Source organism: Notolabrus celidotus, chromosome 4, assembly GCF_009762535.1.
Source record: "Notolabrus celidotus isolate fNotCel1 chromosome 4, fNotCel1.pri, whole genome shotgun sequence".
Lineage (NCBI taxonomy): Eukaryota > Metazoa > Chordata > Actinopteri > Labriformes > Labridae > Notolabrus > Notolabrus celidotus.
Genome location: NC_048275.1, coordinates 22,946,332 through 22,969,629, shown reverse-complemented (window position 1 = coordinate 22,969,629; position 23,298 = coordinate 22,946,332). Strand labels below are relative to the sequence as shown.

At 40.3% G+C, this 23,298-nt stretch overlaps 1 protein-coding gene across 1 annotated transcript in view; it reads left to right on the top strand.

Annotated features, from left to right (window-relative positions):
- cdh11 (cadherin 11, type 2, OB-cadherin (osteoblast)) overlaps positions 1-23,298 on the top strand; it is a 108,792-nt gene that overhangs the window by 60,777 nt on the left and 24,717 nt on the right. The window contains exons 3-7 of the mRNA XM_034681439.1: positions 9,812-10,202; positions 11,526-11,665; positions 12,366-12,660; positions 15,393-15,512; positions 17,451-17,618. Coding sequence (XP_034537330.1) covers positions 10,052-10,202; positions 11,526-11,665; positions 12,366-12,660; positions 15,393-15,512; positions 17,451-17,618 — 874 coding nt within the window. The 5' untranslated portion in view covers positions 9,812-10,051. The remainder of the gene's footprint in view (positions 1-9,811; positions 10,203-11,525; positions 11,666-12,365; positions 12,661-15,392; positions 15,513-17,450; positions 17,619-23,298) is intronic.

Genomic DNA, 23,298 nt, shown 5'->3' with positions numbered 1-23,298 from the left:
TGTCTTTGCTGTTCTCTGAGTCCATCTCTGTCCTGGCTCACCCCCTTGTCCTTGGTTTTATGTCATGATTATTGCAGAAATAACAATGACAGATATGATGAATGGTTACATCTCTACTGCACCTCACCAGTTTAAATGTACTTTAGAATCTTTTTCATCTTCGCCTTCGTCTTGCTCCGTGGTTGGCTCATTTCATCCATCACTCTTCTCGTTAAATCTCTCCTTTGCAGAACATGTTGCTTGAAGGAACAATAAAAGAAAAGCTAACAGTCCACAGCTTTGCGTCTGCAGCAGAGGAGCTCTGGGATTTGTTCTGGAAAGGAGGAATTGATTTCTACAGTAACAGAAAATCTCATTTTAAACCTCATATGAACCCCTCTCTCATCCCAGCATAAATATGGAAAATAATATATCACATCTGGTTTAAATAGTGTTGAGGGTTACAGAGAGGTCCAGGGGCTTGAGGAGATCCTGTGTGAGTTGAGTCCTGGCTTCAGCTTATCATGGTTGTGGTGTCTTTGATTGTATCTCTTCTGGCAGGATCTTAAACCCACACTCCAGCTGCATAATGAGACACATGAGGGATTCATTAATTGAAAAAAAAACACTTGCCAACTATTTGGATAATTGATTACAGTTGTATTCAGTTTTCAAGCTGTCAGCTGTTTGTGTAAAGATTTACTTATTTTTTGTCATTGATTTGTGTCAATGAAGAGTCTTTCAGATTTTTAGTGGCTAGTTGAACAGAAGTACCAGTTCACTGATGTCATTTTAAGCTCCATGAGATATTGATATGCATTGTTTATTACATTTTGTTGACTAATAAAAAATAGAGTCATCAAGAATAAGGAAATTCTAACCCCAAAAATTCACTTTTAATTGTTCAGGGTACTTATATAGAGAAAACAGGTTCATTCAAATTTTGAGAAATTGTGGCGCTGTTTCCTTGCAGTTGAAGGGCACACCCCATCTTCAGAGGTTATGATCCTTGTCGCAGAGGTCGCTAGTTTGATTCCTGGCCACCACTATTTGCTGCTTTTTCCCCCCTACTCTCTACTCCCCACATTTCCTTTCTAAGAGTCAAGAAAATGCCCCAAAACATAACTCATTGATAACAATATCAAGTCTCCTTAACAGTCCAAGTCTTTACCGAGCCCAATTTTAACACTTCTCAGATGTTTGATGGAAAGACAAGACGATACTACATTCGATAGAGACAACAGTCATTTACTGACCTGACCTTGAACACATAATAATGGAACCTATAAGGTGCATTTCGACCAAGAGCTACTTTACCCTGAACTAAAAGGTTCTGTGCCTCCCATTGTTGTCTGCGTTTCGACCGCGTGGCCAAAGCCCCAGGTAGATTGTGCAAATCAGGCCAGTGACGTATGGAGTACATAATAAATAAATGCACTACGCCACCAGACCAGTAGAGGGCAGTAAGTCAAAGACAGAGGCCATTCATCACAGATGACACCACAGAAGAAGACGGACCGACAGGTATCATAACAGTTAGCCTGTTAGCATGAAGAGACTCAGCTCACGCTGTTTTAGATGGTGCTATATTTCATCACAGATGGATTCACTGAATCAACACGTGAAAGGAGATAAACGCGAGTAGCAACACGGCTTTAAAATCCTTTTTAACTCAAAAAGCAGTGGCAGAGATCGCCAGTGTTTTGGTTATAACAGCGACCGTGTTAACTGCCGACTTTCAGCCGGATGCGTCCCTCATAAACGTCTTTAGACGATCAATAAATACTTATCTGATGAGGATATTAAATCTTAAAACTCCTTCTGTGTTTCAACAACTGTGTAAACTTCACAAGCACTGTTACATTCAGCGGAAGGTCTGCAGTTTACAGGGTCACTTTTAAAACCGTAACACCGGGAGAGACGCATTCGCTGTTGCCTGAGAGAAGACTACTGTTACAAGCTGCTAAATCAAGTGAATCACATCTTCTTCTTTTGAAAAGTACTCACACATACAATAAAGACAGAACAAATTAAAGAAAGAGAAATCAAGTGAGATGTTACAAATGTTACCTAGGACAGCGGGCGGAATAAACACACTGCGGTTAAGCTACCAATCAGACATGTTCAGCATTGCAGGCCCTGCCCCCCCAATAGCCCTGGGGCTTTTTGAAAAGTACTACCCCCTAGCAGGGGCTTTTTAAGGGGGAGATTATCCACCCCTGAACTAGATTGAGACCCTAGTTCCACCGGTCGGAACGCACGTAGCTCAGGGGTAAAGTCCCTAGTTCCGGGGTAAAGTTCCTCCGGTCGAAAAACGCCTTTACTTAGCTAGCTAACTTTTGTCCTGCAATTTTAACATGGGATTACTATTTTGACTAGCGGGACCAAGGTTGCTTTGAGCAGATGAGCAGCAGCAGCATCCAGAGTTGACAGAGTTCTTTTCAACTGAAAACCATCAAGGCGACACTATTTTGATTGATTTGATATAAGTGTTACACATTGCTGGTTTTCTTTACCATGGTGGTTGTGTTCCCTCTTCTAAGATTGCTTTGGACTTCTTTGCACATTCGGCCATCCAGGTCTTCATCCCTATCAAAAACTTTGGTTACAACGCAGAAATTTCTGTTTCATATCTAAACAGACTGGCCACCACGCCAAATGACTCCAATGTGGCAGGAACAAACGATGATACAGTGTGTGTGAGAACACAGAGGGGAATCGTGTCGCCTTCAGGCCTAGCTGTGGGAACAAACAACACGTTTTTACATCCACTCTGTGCCTATGTCATACACTGAGCTCAATCAGACATAATCCTTTGGTTTCATGGCTAGGGGACAGTTGAAGTTCACTTTGGTCAACGCCGAAGCAAAACTTGCCAAATGTGAGTCAGCATTTGAGTTAATGGGAAGTCAGGTCAGCCATGATGTGTGAAAACTCCAATCAGAGATTATCATCATCAAAGTCATTTTCTCAGTGTTTCCAGTGGTCAGCATCCATTTTTATGACACAGGAAGTTGAAAAGTTGCACTTTATAACCCTGCCATCTTCATGGATAAAAATCTCCTCACAACACCTGTATAAGCCAAATGATTCAACACTGGAGGGTCTGCTGTTTGTAGACGAGAGCAGGGATGAATTTGGATCATCTCTTGTGTTTGAAAGGCCTTGTGTGATATGCAAAGCAAAGAGGCTCTGCAACATACAAACCTTACTCACTCCCTCACTTCTCATATGTATGTATTACTTCTTTTGTACACATTGTGCAGACAAGGTACAGGGAGGCCATTGTTCGCCTCTGCCTCCCCTGACTCAGGCAATAGGTGCAGACTGGGGGGAAAAGTTTGAAAAGACACACACAGTCAGCTACAGAGGGCCAAGACAGACGGGGATATATATCACATTGGAACATGAATGAATCACCTTTATTGCTACTGAGACCTAGAGAGCGAAGCCAGGAGAGCAGAGAGGGAAAAAGAGAAAGCAGGGTCAAGTCTGTTTTTTTTTTCAGTGAATAATTTCAAGGCATTTTCTAATATTGTTTTAAAGCTGCTGCTGCTGCTGCTGCTGCTGCTGCTGGAGGTTTGGCTCATACGTGTCACAGCCCAGACCCACAGACAGTGTCAGATAGGAGGGATGGAGAGGCAGAGACACAGTAGGAGTGATAGAAAGAAAGACAGAGCAAGCAGTTTTGTTGTTTTAGGGCTGAGACATAGAGACAAGCCCCCCACATGTCTGAGGCTGAGACAGTGAGTGAGTCAAGGTTGTGAAGGTGGTTGATATGATCTAAACCATATATAGGGGGAGGGGATGGGGTCAAAATATATAACTTAAGTTGCATTGAAGTATCATTTGGACCGTGAAATTATGTTTTAAAAAGTTAAGAAGGGTATACATTACGTAAGTTAATCAAGCTGCTTTGGGGCCAAAGTCACCCCTTCGGACAAAAGTATGCAAAGTCACCATCTTTTAATGGTTTGAAATAGTATCTTGCCAGATTCCTTCGTGGTGTGAGGTATGTTGAGATGTGATTATACTTTCCCTGATCTGCTAGGATGAAGAGCGTGGCCTCACCGATTTCATAAAACATTTAACTTGTTCAATATCTACTATCAGATATCTTGTTTTCTGAGAGGAACCCTGAGGACAGCCAAGCACATACTCATGTGGATTGTCGTGTGGAATGAGATGATGGCCAATCAGGTAGTAAGCTGATTGGAGAAGAAAGCGAAACAAAAATAGCCATAGTGGCAATAGTAAACACAAAGCATACAGTAAGATGGACATTAGAAATGGAGGACCAATGTGTTGATTTGTGAAAGCAGTATGAGTGTTTGTACAACTTGTCTTGTAAAACATACCACCATTATTAACAAGGCAAGGAGAGGAGTTGAACAGAAATAGCCATTGCAATGGATGTACCAGCTAGCTAAGGGGGTAGCAACGTGCAGCTTGACAACCATCCAGCCATGTTTACCAACTCTGTAGTCATGCTAACCGTGAGAGTTTTTGGATAGCTTCCACTTTTGAGAGTCTGTACTCTGGTTGTTTGTGAATGGAATCTGTTCATGTGTGGCAGGCTGTGTTGGCCATAGTTTTAAACTCCACTTACTATAAGAACATGACTATTAATCTGTTTTCCAAGAGTTTTGATCATGCCATTGTTTGACAGAAATTTTCTCCACAAAGGCACAGTAGGTGAAATGCTCATACGTGCCTTCTTTCTGTTCTGGGCTTTATCACAAGGATTGCAGCCTGGCAGCTGTTACTGCTACTATGATGAAGAGGCACAGCATGAGACACAGACATGGAGAGAAGAAGAAAGAGAGCATAACATTAAAGAAGAGTGAAATGCATTAACCTACTTAAAAAGAAAAGCAGAGAGAGCAGTCTTCTAATCTGTTAAACACGACGAGTAAGACAGTTTGCTAATCAACGCGTTCACAGGTTACAGGTGTGATTTAACAGTCAATATCCAAAAATGGCCTATTCTTACAGGAAGTGCATCAGTGTGCTTTGCTTAGGCAATACTGAAAAGAACAATTGACAGATACACTGGTGTGGTTTTAGATAAAACAGACAAGCATAGACATACAGTACATGACTACCTTTTAAGGATGTTATTGCATTGCCCCTAGAAAATGCCACTAGACATGTTGGTATATAATGTAAGGAAGTCTTACAAGGTGGACGACAACATGGTCAGGGCAGTGTATTGTAATGTCCTTGGTTATATTATAATAACAAGAGCTTGCAAATTAAAATTCACTGTCTACCAACTATCTGTGTTTGGGTGCATTTTAAAGCTTGTTACTAGATGTTTGTTTAAAGGCACTATGAGGAGTTTTTCACCAGACGAGAAACAGACTGAAACCAACACTGATGCCTCTTTACGACATTCAAAAGCAAACAAAACCATAAACAACAACACTGATACCTTCTCTGTTGTCATTTTTAATGCCTTAAACCACTCTAAGGGGGTAGGTGTCAGACCACATGATTGACATTCGGCTTTAGAAACATCCTTTGTTGGCTGTTTTCATTGCAAATAATCACATCGAGTGATAAATCTGGCAGGTAAAAGACAACAGGTGAGGTTTTTGTTGAAAACACTACTTTTGCATGTACAGAATAAGAGATAAGAGGTATCACTTTGTCCACAATGGGGTGCCAAAATTGATATAAATCAAAAGTTCCTCACAGCAGCTTTAATGTGGCAGTTGCTGGTGTAGACTTGAGTTCAACCAAACAAAACAAACCTTGCTCAAATCGGTCTAATTTTTCTTTCAACAAGAATACCTACTCAAAGCTATGAGCCAAAAATGCCCCTTGATTTTATTCTTAAACCTCAAACGTTTCGGGATTTTGCAGTCTGAACATAGGGAGTCTTGAGATCCTCGTAGTGTTTGGGGAACTATGACAGAGTTGCTTTGCTCCACTAACACTGTGGGCGAATTCTTAAAATTATCTTAGTGTATTTTATATAAAGCCTCTGCAAAGGGGTCACTTATGTATCACATACACAATACAAGTAAGATTGATGATAAATTGTGGTTCAGAATGCAGATTAGACATGAAGAGAAAGGGCTTCTAACTCAAGACAGCTGTGAATAGATAAGAGTCCCTGTTTGGTCTACTCACTTCAAACAGACGCACAGGCCAGACTTGGAGTTTGCAAAAGAAGTCTACGTTCTATTAGGGATGAGATATCCAACCAAAGTCACACATACAAGTCACACTTGTATTTATTTATTTTTTATTTTATTTTATAATTCACCAATTAGTGTATGAACATGTAGTCGATACAGATATACTAACAAATACAAACATTACAAAACTTGGACGGACACATTCATACACTTGTGAAGAGAGAGAAAACAGAGGAGAAGAGAGGGTGGAAAAAGGAACCCAAAACAAATTACAAACAAGAAAAAATAAAATAAAATAAAATAAAACAACAACAGAAAAAAAAAAGAAGAAAAAAAAGTGTCTGTTTGGGTGCATTTCAGTAAATTCTTGCAGAATTGGTTTGGTCTTATATACTTTGATTTTTATCTGGAGTTGATTTGATTTGTTTAATTTGTTTTGTGGCATTATTTCACCAGCAACACTTGCATAACTTTAAATTATAACTATTATACCCAGTAATGCTTGTACAGATGGATATTACATGTAGAGTTTCATAGAAATTTCCTTCACAAACGCCTATAGCTTTTCATAATCAAATACACACATGTCATCAATTAGTGTGAAAATAATGTGGAAACATTTCAGCCGGCGGGGGCATGTTGCGTTGGGTTTTTTTTTCTTCCCTACTGCTCTGACCTCTTTGACACACACTCACACACACTCACACACACAGACATTGCGGGTCTAATGTTAGCCAATGAATCACAGCAGTCAAATCCAGCGCTTGAGTCATGGATTCACAGCATTGCTACGAGCCCAAGGGAGTAAGGGAACGGTGCACACATACGCGCACACACTTAAACTACGCTGTGGGCTATTCTAATGCGACTCTTGAGTCATGTATTCAGACAGAGGAAGTGGTCTGGCCAAAAGGCATGCTGGCCCTGGGGAGTCATTATCACTGTCTGTTTCTGTGTTGCTTTTTCTGTCTTTCTGTCTTTCTGTCTTTCTGTCTGTCTGTCTGTCTGTCTGTCTGTCTGTCTGTCTGTCTGTCTGTCTGTCTGTCTGTCTGTCTGTCTAACTCATGTCATAACTCATTAAGTACACCTCCTCTGATTATAGGAGAAGTAAAGTGAACAGACAGGATATCTAATTAGCTTTGTTAACTTCTCATCTTGTGTGAGAAGAAATCCTTTTCAAACAACAGCTTTGTTTTAATTTGACATCAGGGTCATTTCATTGTCAAGTATATCACATCCACAGACGCCGTCACTCTGTACACTGCCATCAATCTGCTTTGTTATTGTTGCCTTTTTATGACTTTGACTTGACAGTTTTTGAGACAAATAACAGATGACCGGTTGCGGGGTATCAGGATATTGGTGAAAGCAATTTATTTTTGACTTGCTTTATTTTTTTGCTGGTAAAATAAAGCACACACTTCATTTGACACATAAATGACAGATAGAGAGGCTGTTAATAGATGCAGCTGAGCAGGTTTCAGCGTCTTTGCACAACAAGTGCACACTAGGGTTCATAATTGCTTTGGTTTGGCTGTTTTTAAAACTTGTTTGAAGTTTAAGCTCATTCTCTGCTCAAAATTTGCAAAAGACTTCACCTGAAAGTGACAACTTCCAAAAATAGATATTTCTGAGTTGTTTTCATGTTGTAAATTGGTAGCTGCTTTTTAATTTCTTTCATCAAATTTGCCAGAATAAAACCTGTCAGATAATGTGAGCCCTTTCACAAGTTAATAGTGTCTGCTTTCTATTTTTAAGATGCATTTCAGCTCGTACAGTTTGCACATATTTGTGTGCTCTCAACTTCATTAATCACAATTAAATTCTCTTTTTTCCATAATGAAACCTTACAGTAGCAAGAGAACAAAGATTTAAAAGTTGTAATTTAAATGTTGGTTAGGAGAAAGCAAACATCCACACATATCCACACAACTAGAAATGCACATCAATCATTCAAGAAGCAAGGATAATTAACCAAATGATGAGCCGGCTTGGGATTAACCGTCAACAGTTCCTGGTTGGCTGACCATGTGGTCAACAGGAGCCAATGAGCCTTGAGGGAATTTTCTCATCTGCTGAGCTATTGAATATTAAACACACACAGAAACACACAAATTTGCATGCACTACCTATTCATTTATTTGGCTGAGGGAAGAACGAACAAGAAATTATGAGTCAAACTGAAGGTAAAAAAGAAAAGAGGCACCTTTGTGCGTTACCTAAGTAGATCTCAGATCTACATAACTAAAGCTAGACTCATTAATTAGCTGCAGTTGTAAAGGGATTTGTGAACACAGCCTCTGACTTTCAGCTTTTGCATCTTACATGTGTTGACTACTTTTGGAGCACTTACGGCTTTGTTGTAATTATTTTGAGGTCTAATTGGGCCGTACTTCTACTTCCTGGTTATTAAGGGGAAGATACTTCGGGTCTTTGTTGTTAATGACGTGGGGAATGTGAACGTGTGTCCCAAATATTCTGTGAACCATGTCAGGTGCCTTAATGGAGGTTCATAGGAGATGCAGCTGTGTGCAAATGATGTATTGATAAACTGGTCTTGGGGAACTTAGAGGTGCAAGTCATTTATGTGACTTTATTGCCTGAGCAGGAGTGTAATCAGGTACTTAAAGAGAAAAAAATGTGCCGTTTTTTGCCACGCAGCAAAGCTGAAAGCAGCTGATTCTTGTTGCTGTGTAAAATTTGGCAATGAGGGGTTTGATGGTTAAACAACTTAACTCATCATGAAGGTAGCAGATAGAAATCCTTAATTGGGGTTGGTGTGACAAACAAAAAAACGTTGTTCTTGATGGCACTTCAAGGTAACAGCAAGTACCAAGTATGCCTCTTCTGTTTTGTTGAGTCAGTCAATTTGGGTGTTTTAAAAGCAGCATACTTGGCATCATTTGATTCTTGCCTTGATTCCTCTCTTCACATTCATTTAACAACATTCCCAAATGCCAAGACTTTTCACTAAAACAGCACTTGAGGCCTTACACTGGCATTTGTCTCCAGTTTCTTGAAACAAACAAGCTGTTTTTTTGGGTTTTTTTTTTTTGATGGACACATTGAATTCTGACAGATTACGTTTCATCTCCATTCTGCTGATTCATTTACAGCAGAGACAAAGATGCCTGAATCATCAGAGTGATGATTAGTGTGCTAAAAGATCTGACACTGAAAGATTTAAAGGAGTTCAAGAAAGAATGATACAACATTTTTCCTTTATCAACATTTATTCAGTCCCAAGTTTGCTTTTCATTACTTAAATCATATTTGAAAGGGCTGTGAATGGAGCAATGCAACGATGTGGTGTTGAACATGAGCTGAACCTCCCACACTGAATCAGTTGGTGTCTAATTGAATTAAAGCTAATGAGTTTTCAGACAGCGTCGTCTGGGTAATTAGTACAATGTCCTAATCACCACAACAACTATTTAAGAAGTCAGATCCGCAACTGCAGTCAATTAACATCACGCTCTGTAACCGACAGGAATGAATGATTACTCAACTGTTTATGTTGTTTTTGCTGTCAGTGTTAAATTCATCACTTTTACAAAGATTGATCTGTTTTCAGTCAGAAGGTTTAATCAAACTGAATGTAAAGTTGCTTAATTATGTTGTTATAGGCACAATTTTCAATACGACGTTAGCTGACCAATCGGCTTTCTCCTCTGTTTTTTTCTCAGGCCTCCGGCAAGAGGAGAGAGGGAGTGAAAGACCTGTGAGGGAGAAGAAGAAGAAGGCAGAAAAGTGGTAATGAGTATCCGCACCAACAGGCCCCAATCTCAGCTCATGAAGTAGGAAGTTCATCAACAGCATTTCATTAGCAAAAAACAGGATATCACCTCAGTGGGAGCAGGGCTCCACTGAGAGGAAGCAGAGAGACGGGGGCAGAGTGAAGTGAAAGGTTGCCAAGGTTGGGCAAGATGGCAATGCTGACGATGAAGAGACAGGGCCTTGGACCGCTAAGGGCCTTCCTGGTGTTGGTGGGAGTGTCGGCGCTCTGTAGTGTTGCATTAGGAACCCGGAGAGGAAACGCTTCTTTGGATCACAGGGGCCACAGGCACAGGCATCCAGGTATGACTAATGTAGCACTGGCAACAACAGCCAAGGTTTTCAACATTTAATATCAAATGAGTTTGATTGATATGCTTCAAATAGACAAAAAAAATCCCTTCATGGTAACTATCCTGCATTCCAAATACAATTCTTGTAAGTCCACTTAAACCTGGTCCATTATACTTTGTTTGGTGTGCACCAATTTTGGTATTTTAACATTTTCCTACACTCATCCCTTCGGTTCATGAGTCAATTGCACTCCATTTCCCACCAGACTTTCACTACATTAACATTTTTTTGTCAAAAACATGCAACATGGTTTGAATCAGGCTTTCAATATGGCTGAGTAATTAATCACAATAGACACAAAGACACATTCTACCTTGTGAATGGAGGGCAGTGTGTAATGGCTATGTTTTTACACCAATCTGATGCAGTTAGATGAAGCCATCAGCTACCCTTAGAGTAATTGGTGCCAATGTAGAGGTGAAAATATGTTTGGTTTTATTTTGGAGGAAGAAAAAGGTGCACACACAGATATTGTATAAAACAGAAGAACAGCAGATGGACAAAGAAACCAAGTTAAAACCATTATATATTCTTAATGTTGTGTTTGTTTAGCCAACTTTATATCATTATCCCAATTGGAACAATGATATCTCATGTTGCTTGTATTGTGCAGGCCCAATTTGCAATGCTATTGAGAGTATTTCTTCCCAATTATTAATGTTAGGAGCCACACAAACTGCACTTATATGGTGCTTTCCTAGCCTTTAGATGACTCAAGAGGCCTTTTACACCAACCACCAAGAGGCAACTGACTCAACCACAGAGACACAGCCACCCTAAAAATGATATTTTGTCTTATCTTTACATATAAGAAAATCAAATACTTAGCTATTCCTTTTTTTAGCATGGAGTTGCCTTTCAGTTACAGATGTTCGCACATGACAGCAGCTCAGTGCATCCACAGCCTCTTCCTGTTAGACACTGAGCAGTTGTTCAGCAACAAACAGAGGTTAAGTGCCTCGCTTAGAGCCACCTAAAAGACTGCTCACTGAAGCGTGTGTCGTTCACACCACCCACCCACATTTTCTCGGCTGGGATTTGAACTGGTGACCCATGATTCAAAAGTGGGCCCGTCTGTTCATAAAGGCAACTGCTTCCCACCCACTTCTGAATTCAGTCCATGGAAAACATTCAGAAAGATATCTTGCAGATGTCGTTTTTCTCACTTTTTTAATATCTGATTTAAAGTAGTACGAAATGGACTGAGGGCTTGAAGTGATTCATGGAAAGTGGATTAAAATAATGGACTGATGTTTGGTTGTGTGTTTGTAGGTCATTTGTCGCTGCACAGACACAGACACAGGGCAGGGAAGGAGGGACAGGTGCTCCACAGGTCCAAACGAGGATGGGTTTGGAATCAGTTCTTCGTCATTGAGGAGTACACTGGACCTGACCCAGTGCTGGTGGGCAGGGTGAGTATAATAAAATACGAGTTTATTACACACTCATCCATCAACTTCTCTTCTTCTGGAGAAAAAAAGAGTACCTTATAAACAACCATAAAATTTGACTGCATGCTTAATTACTTGCCAAACTGCCCTCCACTGATACTCTGAGGTACCACAACTATAAGAGCTACTCCAATAGGCTTCAAAAGAGCTCCACCCATTTATCATGGAGAGACAGAAAAAAAAAGAGGTCATCTTCACATTCAGACCAGAAGATGATTGGTGGGACTCGTCCACAACAACAACATCACTCAAAGCAAGCAGCGGCTTTCATAACCAACAACAAATGATGTTTACAATGTGCCATATTTCATAGTCTGAGGGGCTGTCAAAGGAAGAACAAGAGTTTAATTGAATGTTGAACATTCTTCATTCATTTTTTTTTCATGACAGTGTTTTAAATCTCTCACTTATTAGTGTTAGCCTGTCTCTTACAGCGCATGTACTATCAGTCACTGTCAGTCTTCAGCTCCTTTAATTTGTAGGTTTAAGAAATAGAAGCTTCTCTCAAGTCATTGTCCAGACTACCTGACTCTCTGATCTATTGCCTCTTTATCCGACCAACACCGTGCAAAATATGATATATGCCATGTATAAGCATGTATTTGTGTTGTTTTTCTCCTTCATGTTTATCTTACCTTCTCCTCTTCTCTCTCTCTTTCAGCTCCACTCAGACGTAGACTCGGGCAACGGCAACATCAAGTATATCCTGTCTGGCGAAGGTGCAGGAACCATCTTTGTTATTGATGACAAGACGGGCAACATCCACGCCACAAAAACTCTTGATCGGGAGGAGCAGGCGCAGTACACTTTAACAGCCCAGGCTGTGGATAGAGACACTAACAAGCCTCTGGAGCCTCCATCGGAGTTTATAGTGAAGGTTCAAGACATCAATGATAATCCTCCTGAGTTTTTACACGGGCCGTACTACGCCAGGGTGCCTGAGATGTCAAATGTTGGTGAGTATACTCGCTTCACTTCATCCTGTATGCCTTTGCACTCATTGCATGGTGTTTCATAAAATCCTGAAGAACAATTTTACTTTAAAAAATGCATTATTTTTTTATTCTAATTCTCAAAGTTTATGACGTTAATAGGCCTGTTTTTAATGTATAAGTAATCACCTCTGTATAAACTCCTGAGGCAAAAAGAGGAATGCTTAAGTGTAAAGCTTATCTTGTTAAGTGCACTATCTGGACAAGTAGCTACCTTTAAGCATGCTAACTAACAAAGACCTATCATTTTAGAAACAGCATCAAAGTCCTTAGTCTATACTTTTAAAGTGATGATCCATTATTATTTGTCAAAAAGGACTTTCAAAAGTGTCTCAAAAAGCTGTGCTCGGGCTCATTGGATCTCTTAATGGACATCTTGAAACCTGATCAGCAGTTTTGACGTCTTTCCAAATATCAAATATAATTTGATAACAAAGGTTCAGCAAATACGATCGAATTCCATCTTTTTTAGTGCTGAAAAAGCTCTCCATTGCGTTTTGAGTGACGTTTGGTAATGAAGTCACTGATGGAGTTCATCGTCAGTGTTGTTTGCCTGCTAAACAGCCTTTTTCATACATTATTAATTATCACTGAAATCTGACCACTAGATGTGACAGAGAAGTGGGAAACAGACGGTCCCATTAGCCAGCATAACAGCCCCTAAAGAGCCTTTCTCTTCCTCTCTCTCTCCCTCACTCTTTGTATGCACCTTAGAGGGAAAACATCTACTCAACCAAAATCAGAAGCAAGGAAATATTTAGCACAAGCTGGCATCAGCAACAGCTCTAACCATCTCCTTGGAGTCTCTTAACTGAGAGCTTCTGATCTTGATAGATCTTTCTTTCCACATATTATGTGGTCTTGAAGAGTCTTCAACCCCTCGAGGCTGACCTGGAATGAACCGAACTGGCAGTGGTTCTGCCTCAAACTGTGAAAGCCAGAGCTATCTGTTCTCTGAATGGACTGGACTGCGACAGAAAAAAAAAACTCCTGTAAAGACTTATGAATGAGTTCTGTTCAGGCTTTCTCCACCCATTAGCATCTTAAGCGGAAACCTGAATACAGAAGTCTGGAAGGGAGGGGACACTGGTTGCCATCCTCATTAAGTGATGTAGAGGTGGAGCAAAAAGAAGAGATGTAATATGACTAACTAGGTCTATCTTCCCTCAAGGATGTCAGAATTAGAACAGGTAGAGATGGCAGTTCTTTTCAAATTAGCCATCTTGGTAATTTACCCAGGATGATTTAGCAATCACGTTGACTTGAGACCAGGGTTCAATGAAACTTGGGTTTTCCCAATGGATTTTTGTATTTTTGGGGGATTTTTGATTTTGTGTTGGGGCTGACATAGATGCAACTGGAATCATCCAAAAAGAATGTAGCTATTCTAAAAAAAGAGCCCAGCTAGTAAGATCTTGATGCAGAGACTTCATTAGTTGTGCTGTTGTAGTTCAACTCTTGCTGACCCAAGGCAAAGAACATTACAGCTTCTGTTTAATACTGCAAATGTTTCTGATATCATTCCTTAACTAAGATGAGTAAAGAAATTGCTTTTGTATTATTTAACTAAAGCATATTACACCAGATACTAGGGCTTGACTTATGTTGATACTAATTGATCCAGTGCCGGAGGAAGATTTTAAGATACAAAATCAAAGGATAAGTCCATTTAGTAAAATCTTCATATGTTGACATGGTAGCTGTATTTTACAGAAGCAAAATGAAGTAACATTTATATTGATTTAAGTAATTAATATCAAACATCAACACAGCTGATGCTCTCTGTTTATTCATGGTTTGTTGGTTTTGAAATATCTTATTAAAGTCTCTTATGCAGAGTGAAAATATGGTCAAATACTTTTCTTGCATTAGAGTAAATGTTGGTTTTGTAAGCTGCTACTTCTTTTGCAGCCCATAGGATGATGAAATGTGTACGTTTGCAGGTCTAGCAGCTGATAGGACTAATTTGTCAAAGTAGTTGGTGTCATTTTGCAGCTGTAATGCTGATAAGACAAGAGCAACACTAAAAACAGAAGTACTTTGTGAATGTGTGAAAAGAGAAGATTTATTCTATTATAAAATGTTAATCAAATGGCTTCCAGACTTCTGCAAGTTTAACTGATTTAGTCTTTTTGCTTGGCTCAACTGTGGCAAGTTCAGTAAGCAGAGATCCACTGGGAGTACATTGTTGTGGAGAGGAAAACACCATCAAACTGTCCTGTGTGTGTGTGTGTGTGTGTGTGTGTGTGTGTGTGTGTGTGTGTGTGTGTGTGTGTGTGTGTGTGTGTGTGTGTGTGTGTGTGTGTGTGTGTGTGTGTTTGAGAACCATCCATTTTTCAGGACACCCAAAGGTTTTCAAATGGTTTCATAAATCTAGCAGTTGTAGAATTCTGTCAATACATGGGGGAAAAGGATGTTTTATTTAAAACATGTTAATCATCAGAACTCAAGAGTGAATGTCTCCAGTTGACAATGATGAAACATAGGGAAATTAAAGTGGAGACCAGCCTCACAGGAGCAGTTCAGTTGCAGTGCCTGAGAGAAAGGAGGGGGCTTTTCATTCCCTCACCTCATGTTGCCAGCTCAGGCAGGTGAATCGAGTATGCTCTGTGACAAGCTTGTTTGTCAAACTATTCTTGAACTGAATCACTGAGGTAGAGTCATCTGCTGACTTGTCTGTCATACTCGTCCTCCAGGTACATCAGTGATGCAGGTGACAGCTACAGATGCCGATGACCCCACCTATGGTAACAGTGCCAGGCTGGTGTACAGCATACTGCAAGGACAACCGTACTTCTCTGTGGAGCCACAGACAGGTGAGTCTGAATACTGAAACCTGCCTTTGGTCTACAGATGCCTGCAAAAGAAAACAATACAGATTTGTACCACCATTGAGTGACACATAAAGTTATGGACTACTCACTGATAGGGTTGAAAGTGTGTTATAAAGCAGAAATTGACAGTTAACATCCACATGTATATTCAGTTGATACACTGAAGTTAATTCAGAATAAGTAGTGCAATTATTCAGCTGGAGTAAACTCCTTTAAGGTCACTTTTAGGGAGAAGTCCCAATACACTGAATACAAAGCTCAACATTTTCTTAATTTTGTAAGTGTATTGCGACATAATTTTCAGTTTTATGCAAAGACTTTTAAACTGTTAAAGAGGAGAAGCTTATGTAGGAGAGAAAAGGCAAAACATTTTACTCCAATCCTAAAAATGGTCGCCAAAGGTAATCTGGCAACTGTTGTTTTGAAGCCCGGTCATGTAACTACATGTAACATCTGATACTCTGGTATATTGAGTACATATTATCATATTTGCTCCCCCCCCCCCCCCCCCCCCCACAAAAAGTTAAGTAAAATATAATGCATTGTGACCGAAATGTTATGCATATTAGAATCTGGCGTAGGGGATGTTTTTGCCACAGTGTCAACAGGCAAAGTCGAAATGTGTTGGACTCCTCTCAGTGAATTGATTTGATAAGATGTGTGTGATCAGGTTGAACTAGTGCCACTTTTTGCTGTTGAGACTCAATCACTATTGTTATGGGGTTTGAACCAATCAAAAAGAATATAACATTATTTCTTCACTAATAATACGTAATATATATTAGTTGTTAAGTCTACTATAACTGTTTTTGTAATCTAAAAACTGACATGTGATTCCCATCCCAACAGTATAGGCCATGAGTTAACTGCTGTAACTACCAGACTCTGCATGCTCTTGACACCAAACTGAAACCAGTTTAGTTTTGCCATATTTTTACAGTCTGCCACTTATAATGTAAAAGAGCTTGGAACCAACTCCTGCAGGGATCATGTTACAGCACGTCCTTTGCATGAAAACCTGAGGAGAAGAAGGCAGTGCAGTTAAAAGAGGTCCCCAGAGGACATTCAGCCTGGTCTCTGCAGAGCCCAGGCCTAATATTTGGGTTTGCATTAAAAGAAGAAATTGGATGTTAGAGGAGAGGTTAGGGCAGACACAGAGCTATGTTGGGTCAGGCAGGGTGAAGAAGAAGAGAAAGCAAGAGGTTAGGGTTGAGAGGGAGAGAGAGAAATTGGTTTAGAGAGAGTGAGTGAGTCCATGGAAAGAGAGCGGTTAGGGCATGGAGAGGGAGAGATTTGGGCAGAGTAAATCTGGCTAATCAAACCAGTGTTGGGTATTTGACTGGCTCAAATCCATAGCTCACATTTCTAATTGGTTTGGAGATTATCAGCTTTTCCTGCTGTCACACTCACATGCACACACACTTGGCGTAATATGACAGTAGAAAGCCTCAACTCCCAGACACATGGAGAAAGAAAGAGGGGGATGGAAAGAGAGCAGCCGGTGATGAATTAAACAGATAGAAGAGATTACTAGGGCTTGAAATAGAGAAAAATAAGACTTCACATGTGTTTAACTGGAGTTGTTTATTCTAACCATGAGTAATGGTGTGTTTTCTTGCAAAAAAAAATATCTTAAAATATTTTTTTTCTTTTAGGGAAGTAAATCACTGCGAAGTTTTGCTTCCCACCAGGTTTGTTTTTTAAGGCTGGAGTTTTTAAGATTAACTAAATTTGTCAATTACTTTCAGACTTTCCAAAATAACATTCTAAATCATCTGTTTTTTGGGAAAGGTATAAAGTGTGTTTAAACAACACAAATAATCTAGATTTATAGCACAGATTTTGGTTCACAACACTAAACTTTAATGTTGCTAAACAAGGTGAAAAAGCTGACCGTGCCTGTCTCAATCTGTCCTTCAGGTATAATTCGTACAGCCCTGCCAAGCATGGACCGAGAGGCACGCCAGGATTATGATGTCGTCATCCAGGCCAAAGACATGGGTGGTCACATGGGTGGGCTATCGGGGACCACAGAGGTTAAAATCACGCTGACAGATGTGAACGATAACCCTCCAAAGTTCCCGCAGAGTGAGTAGAAACACCTTCCTTTTGCTTTTCTTTGATCTCTAGTCTCAGTCTGTGGATACTTCCACCCCACAGCCTCTTTCCTTGCACATATCTGTGCATGTAGATTATGGAAATCCACATGCATGTGTGTACATCCTTTTGCATGTCATACATGAATGTGTGTTTGTGTGTGTGTGTGTAACTCAGAAAACATGTCACTGGCTAGCAATATAGAAATGAGGGAACTCACCGCAGGAGGCAGAGAAGATAACTTAAGAAATCAATTATTAAAGGGCCTTTACTGGCCCCCTCCGATATCCTCAGGCGGGTGTGTGTGTGTGTGTGTATTGCTATTTGTGTGTCTGTCTGTATGTGTGTATTTAAGCCTCTCCCCCGGACATTTGTAGAATTGCTGATTTGCCGAGCAATAAAAAGTGGTGAAATGTTTAGCATGGTTTTGTCAGGAGCTGTCAATTTGATGTGGAAAGAGGAACAGAGGCATCAAATCTAAGAACTTGTTTTTGGTGATGACGTCTTACATAAAAGAGGAAAAGTAAACAAGACTTTGGACAATCTATTCACATCAAAAATGGTGGTTTTCTGTCTTGACTATTATACTCAGACAAACAACAAGGACGAAAAGGTGAACCTGAAACCTGCTCAAGCTGCTGTTTTGCACCATCCTGTTTTCCAGTCAGTCTCCTGTCAAAACCCAAAGCCCCCTACCTCTCTATTTGTCTACCTTCCTTCACTTTGTCCTGGTGTCTTTCTGCCTCTCTGTTCCGCTTTCCAGTTTCTCCTTCTTCCATGCTCTTCTCTCCCTCCCTCTCCTGCAGCTCTGAGCAGTGCGACTCCTGGCAGAGATTCAGCCGAGTAGCTGCAGGACTGGATGGAGAGGAGCAGAGAAGAGGGCTCAGGATTTAGCCTGTGGTGAAGCTGAATAGGCGAGAAAAGGGAGAGACACGAGCAGAAGCAGTGAGGGGAGCGAGTGTAAGAGACAGAGAGAAAAGTCGACTGTCAAAACCATCACTCCAGTTCCTGTGTTTTCCAACAAGCTTACAGTGTTTCAGTGTCTCGCGATGCAAAGCTGAAATCCGATTCTGTAGGCCATGACAGACTGACGACAGTTTGAGAAAATTCACAAGTGCAGTTCTTTTAAACATCGTTTTTAAAAGCAACTCTGCTCGAGTGGAGAAATTGTATTTTCAGAATGTACCACATCTATATTTGGAAGTTTAATTCTGAGATATTCACATATTTCTACAGTGTCATGCTTTTACAGAACGCTGGATTGCACAGAACATGCACAGTCTTGTTTAATCAGAAACACTTGCTCAACTTGATACAATCTAGCTCAGCCATAAATTATAGCTTTACAAACACAATAATGTCAAGACTGTCTTAGAGGTTTTCATTCGACTACATGTTAATCTTGAGAAAGTTAGCGGTGGTGGTTTACCAGCCTGCATCTTATTGGAAAGAGTTTAAATAATCTTCCACTTCCTCATGTACTGTATGTTCTTTGGGTGGGAAGAAAACATCAGAAGCACCAATCCACTGCTTTGGTAAACATATCAAAGATCACTGCAGTGGAGCTGCATCTGTAATAACAGACCTACTTCAGACATGGATCATAAATTCTAGTTGCAACGCGAGTTTGTGTGAGAAGGAAGGAAGCTATAGGCAGCCAGGCATGGAAGAGGAAGACGGGAAGGGTAGTATGTGGACAGTAATGCTAAAAAAAGAACACCTTTCAATATGCCGACTGCAGTTCAAGGAAGTCTGGACTTAGAGTTGCATATAGATGCTAGTTTTGGGGTCTCCCAGAGGACAAAAAACTGTTTACATGTCCTCCTATTTGATGATTTAGTTTGTATTCAGTGGTCAAAAACGTGTCGTTTCTTTGCAGCTGTGTGGCCGTGAAAGCTGGTGCAGCTACCAGTATGTCAGTTAAGCTCTGTCTAGGTTAGCCTTGATAGTCGTTGATTATGACCAAATTAAGGAGAAAAGATGCTTAAATGTGATGCTACCCATAGACTGTAAAGACGTCCGATCGCTTGGCTGGAAGTGAGGCTTCCACAAAAGCTTCTCCCCTTGGTGGCTGGCTGCAGTATAGGTCAAAAACTCTGTCTCCCCCATTCATTTGAATGGGGCTGCGGTCAAACTTTAAAAAATAAATACACTTCGTACAAATGTTTCTCACATCCGTATGCCGTCGGGGTTGTACTTCTGGATTCACTTTGATTGACAGCTGCCGTAGAGGGAAACTCCATAAGATCTCGTGACGGTGGCAACACAGAAATTACCGTGGCAACACAGAATTCTCTACTGCACAGACTCTGGCTGCAAAATGTCTGCGCATTCGAACTGGGTTTTTTGGCTTCAAAACTGTACAATGGGAAAAGGCGGAGCAACACTGTCCTTTTTTAAAATTTTTACAGTCTATGGTGCTACCAGCCTGGGTCATGCTGCTGTGTATCCCAGCATGCTCTGCGCAGTGAAGCCCCCATTGACGTTCACAATAGATTAATTTGCAATCCGTCCTCAGTTTTTGGTTTGGTCATGTGCAGTGGGTGATGATGGCTGAAGCACTGGTGTTCCATGAAGTAGCTTTAGTTAGATCAGAGCACTATATTTGATGGAATATCATACCATAAAAATTTCAAGATAAAACTGTCCCAATAAAATACCTCTTTTTACTGATATATTGGTAGCACAAGCAAACTGGATGCAGCCCACTTTGTAGCAGTAGATGAAAATAAGGGTATCATTTTACCATCTCATGTAGTCCAATATTCTGATTAAAATGGTTAGGAGCCTAAAAGTTAATACAAATTCTCCATATAAAAACTCAGTATGACTAAATAGCCCCAGACAGATTAAAAAATCCATCAGTTACACTGGTTTGTTTGAGCTTTTTCCATTAGACATGTCACAAAATGTTCTTATGGCTGCTTTTCTTTTGTGCACACCCTCAGTCATAAAGTTTGCTGCTTCTTAATTAAACAGACAGACACAAATGACACACATCCACCCTCGGGGAGCTGATTGAACACAGGGCCAAAGGTTTTGCTAAATGGGTTTGTGTTGAAAGATAGTCCTTGAGGATGATACATGGTGACATATTCATCAGTTCTGTTCATGTCAGATAACTGTTCCAAATAAAATAAGTCAACACATTCACATGCAAGGCTGTACAAGATTACAAACCCATGTGAACATTTGACCCCAAAATCTCCAATGAGGAATCAGGATGAAAAAAGGGTACTGGTAGTTTTTGGTAGTGTTAACCAAAGCCTTCGATCTGGAAGGTGATTGTCAGATTTGTCTTAAGGTGAATACAGAGAAGACACACTATTGATTGAAGTAATCCAGCATTACTTCATAACCCCAAATCATTTTAAAGAAGAAGAACCAAGTTCTCCTTATCAATCAGGCTGGAATAATCAGGAAAAAATCATATAAATAACACCTTCATCACGTTGTATTAAATACACAACACCTGTACAAAGACTTTCGAAACACAGGCTGTTATAAGGCGTCATTAAGGATGGTATTACTCACACCGCAGGCCACCCAACTGTTCCCTGTTCTCATATTTGAAGTGGATGACATGAAACAATTTTAACCTGAGCTAACAAGGACAAAACACAGGTTTTATGACCACACATTATCATCCATTATCGCCTGCAAAGTACCTCCATGGATTCCTTTCCAAATATCAGCTGTGAAATCCCTGGCAGTTTACATCTGTGATACAAGACAGCACACTGAAAAGCAATATGCTGTGGTAGGCGGGTACCCTTGTTATAAAAAGGGGAAAAAACACAGTGGAAGCAGTACAAACACCTGCAAGAAAAGTCTCCCAGATGGTGTGAATGAGGACAGTGATTACTTATTTAGTAGTTGGGCAGAGTGAGAGAGGGCAGAGAGAAAAAGAGGCAGATGGAAAAAATGAGAAGTAAGATAAGCAAGACAAAAAACGAAGAGCAAGAGGCAGAAATGAGACCAAAATAAAACAGTTACAGAGTGGGAGAGAGAGGACACAATGTAAAAGATAAAAACAGACAGAAAAGATAAGGCACAGCGTGAGTCCCTCTCATGTCTTCCAGCAGCTTTTCAATTTTCATTCATGCTGTTGTATTTTTTCTTTCACTCCAGGACCTGATCTCTCTATCCTTGTGTGTTTCTCAATGACTTTCTGTCCATGCAATTATCCCCCACCACCACCACCAAAAAATTCAATCACAGCAGGAGGAGCTGTAAAACTAAGGCTAATAATAAAAGATTGTTTACAGTACGTAAGCCAAAGCACTCCTCAGCTGGTACTTTCTCTCTTTCTCTTATACCTGTTTCACCATGAGCAGCTCAGATCAAAGAGGTAATAAAAGACATCTGAAGCCTTGAAAATGCGATCTTCAGGTTCATGTATAAGCAGGATTCTGTTTGCACATATCATTTGCCTCCCGTGTCTTGAGCATATTTCAAAGATGTCTTTTCTCATCACCCAAAAAAGAGCCAGAAACTCGATCAAAAAAAATCCCTGACATGACTTGAGAAGCTGCATTACCATTCCAAAGATACATCAGCGTCACGGCAGGGATCTCAAATCCATCTTCACACTTTTATTTGAAGTCTCTCCTCCAGGTTTAAGCAGAAATATTAGAAACGTGTGGAAGACATAGTTTACCAACTTGAAGTAATGGCAACATATCTCCTAACTTTGTATTGAAAAGTAATGTCAGAGCTCTACTACATAAAAGCAACGATGCATTAGTTTTACTCCAAATCAAAGACATGATTCACATATTAAAACATGATGGTGTGATGGGCATAAACAAGACTATAGTTGCACAGTACATTGAGAGCAATGAATGGCTATCATCGTTTCATCAGTCAGAGAATAACAGCATGTAGAAATGTTAAAATAGTCCGTCAGTGTATCAAACCTCTTAGAACAGATTTGATATCCAAAAGGGGGTCGCATCAACAGGCATGGGGTAAAAAATGTCTATGGAGGCAATTTCGTCGACACACAACCAATCAAAGTGTCAGAAGGTGTGACAAAGCAGCAGGCTGTTTCAGAGCTGGTACAATCCATTTGGTTTCTAGTGAAATTCAAATCACAGATATTTCTGTCATTGTATTAAACCCACTCCAGATCACAGAGCAGTGGGGATTTACCTGACCAGAAACAAGTCAGATGAAAAACTGTCAGAATTAAAAAAAACTGAGCTGTGTTGAAAGCCCAAGAAAGGAGTTTTTAACTGGTTTTGAACAGTGTTCCCCACACAGAGATGATACCTGGGTGGGCTGCACATATATAATGCTGATCAATTTAACATAGTCCTTACGTTTGTTTTTATCCGTATAAGACTTCTATCTGCAATCAGTGAACTGAATGATCGCCTATTGCTCTCTTCCACTTGTGTGTGCTAGCCTGCAGTGCCTGACACACGCTCTGCAGGTGTTCAGAGTGAGAGTGAGTGACAAGGGGTCCTTCTGTGGATTCCTCCTGTAAATGCGTTGATTGAGGTGTGATGTCTCCTGTCAAATGTGTGAACCTTTGAACCTATAACAATGCTAATTAAAATGTATTTTCTAAAAATGTAGTTCTGCACTATCTTAGGGTTGGGAAGCTGTGAAAAATTTTGTCATTTACAAGTCTCATCCACATGCTGAGCACTTGTGGGATAATGTA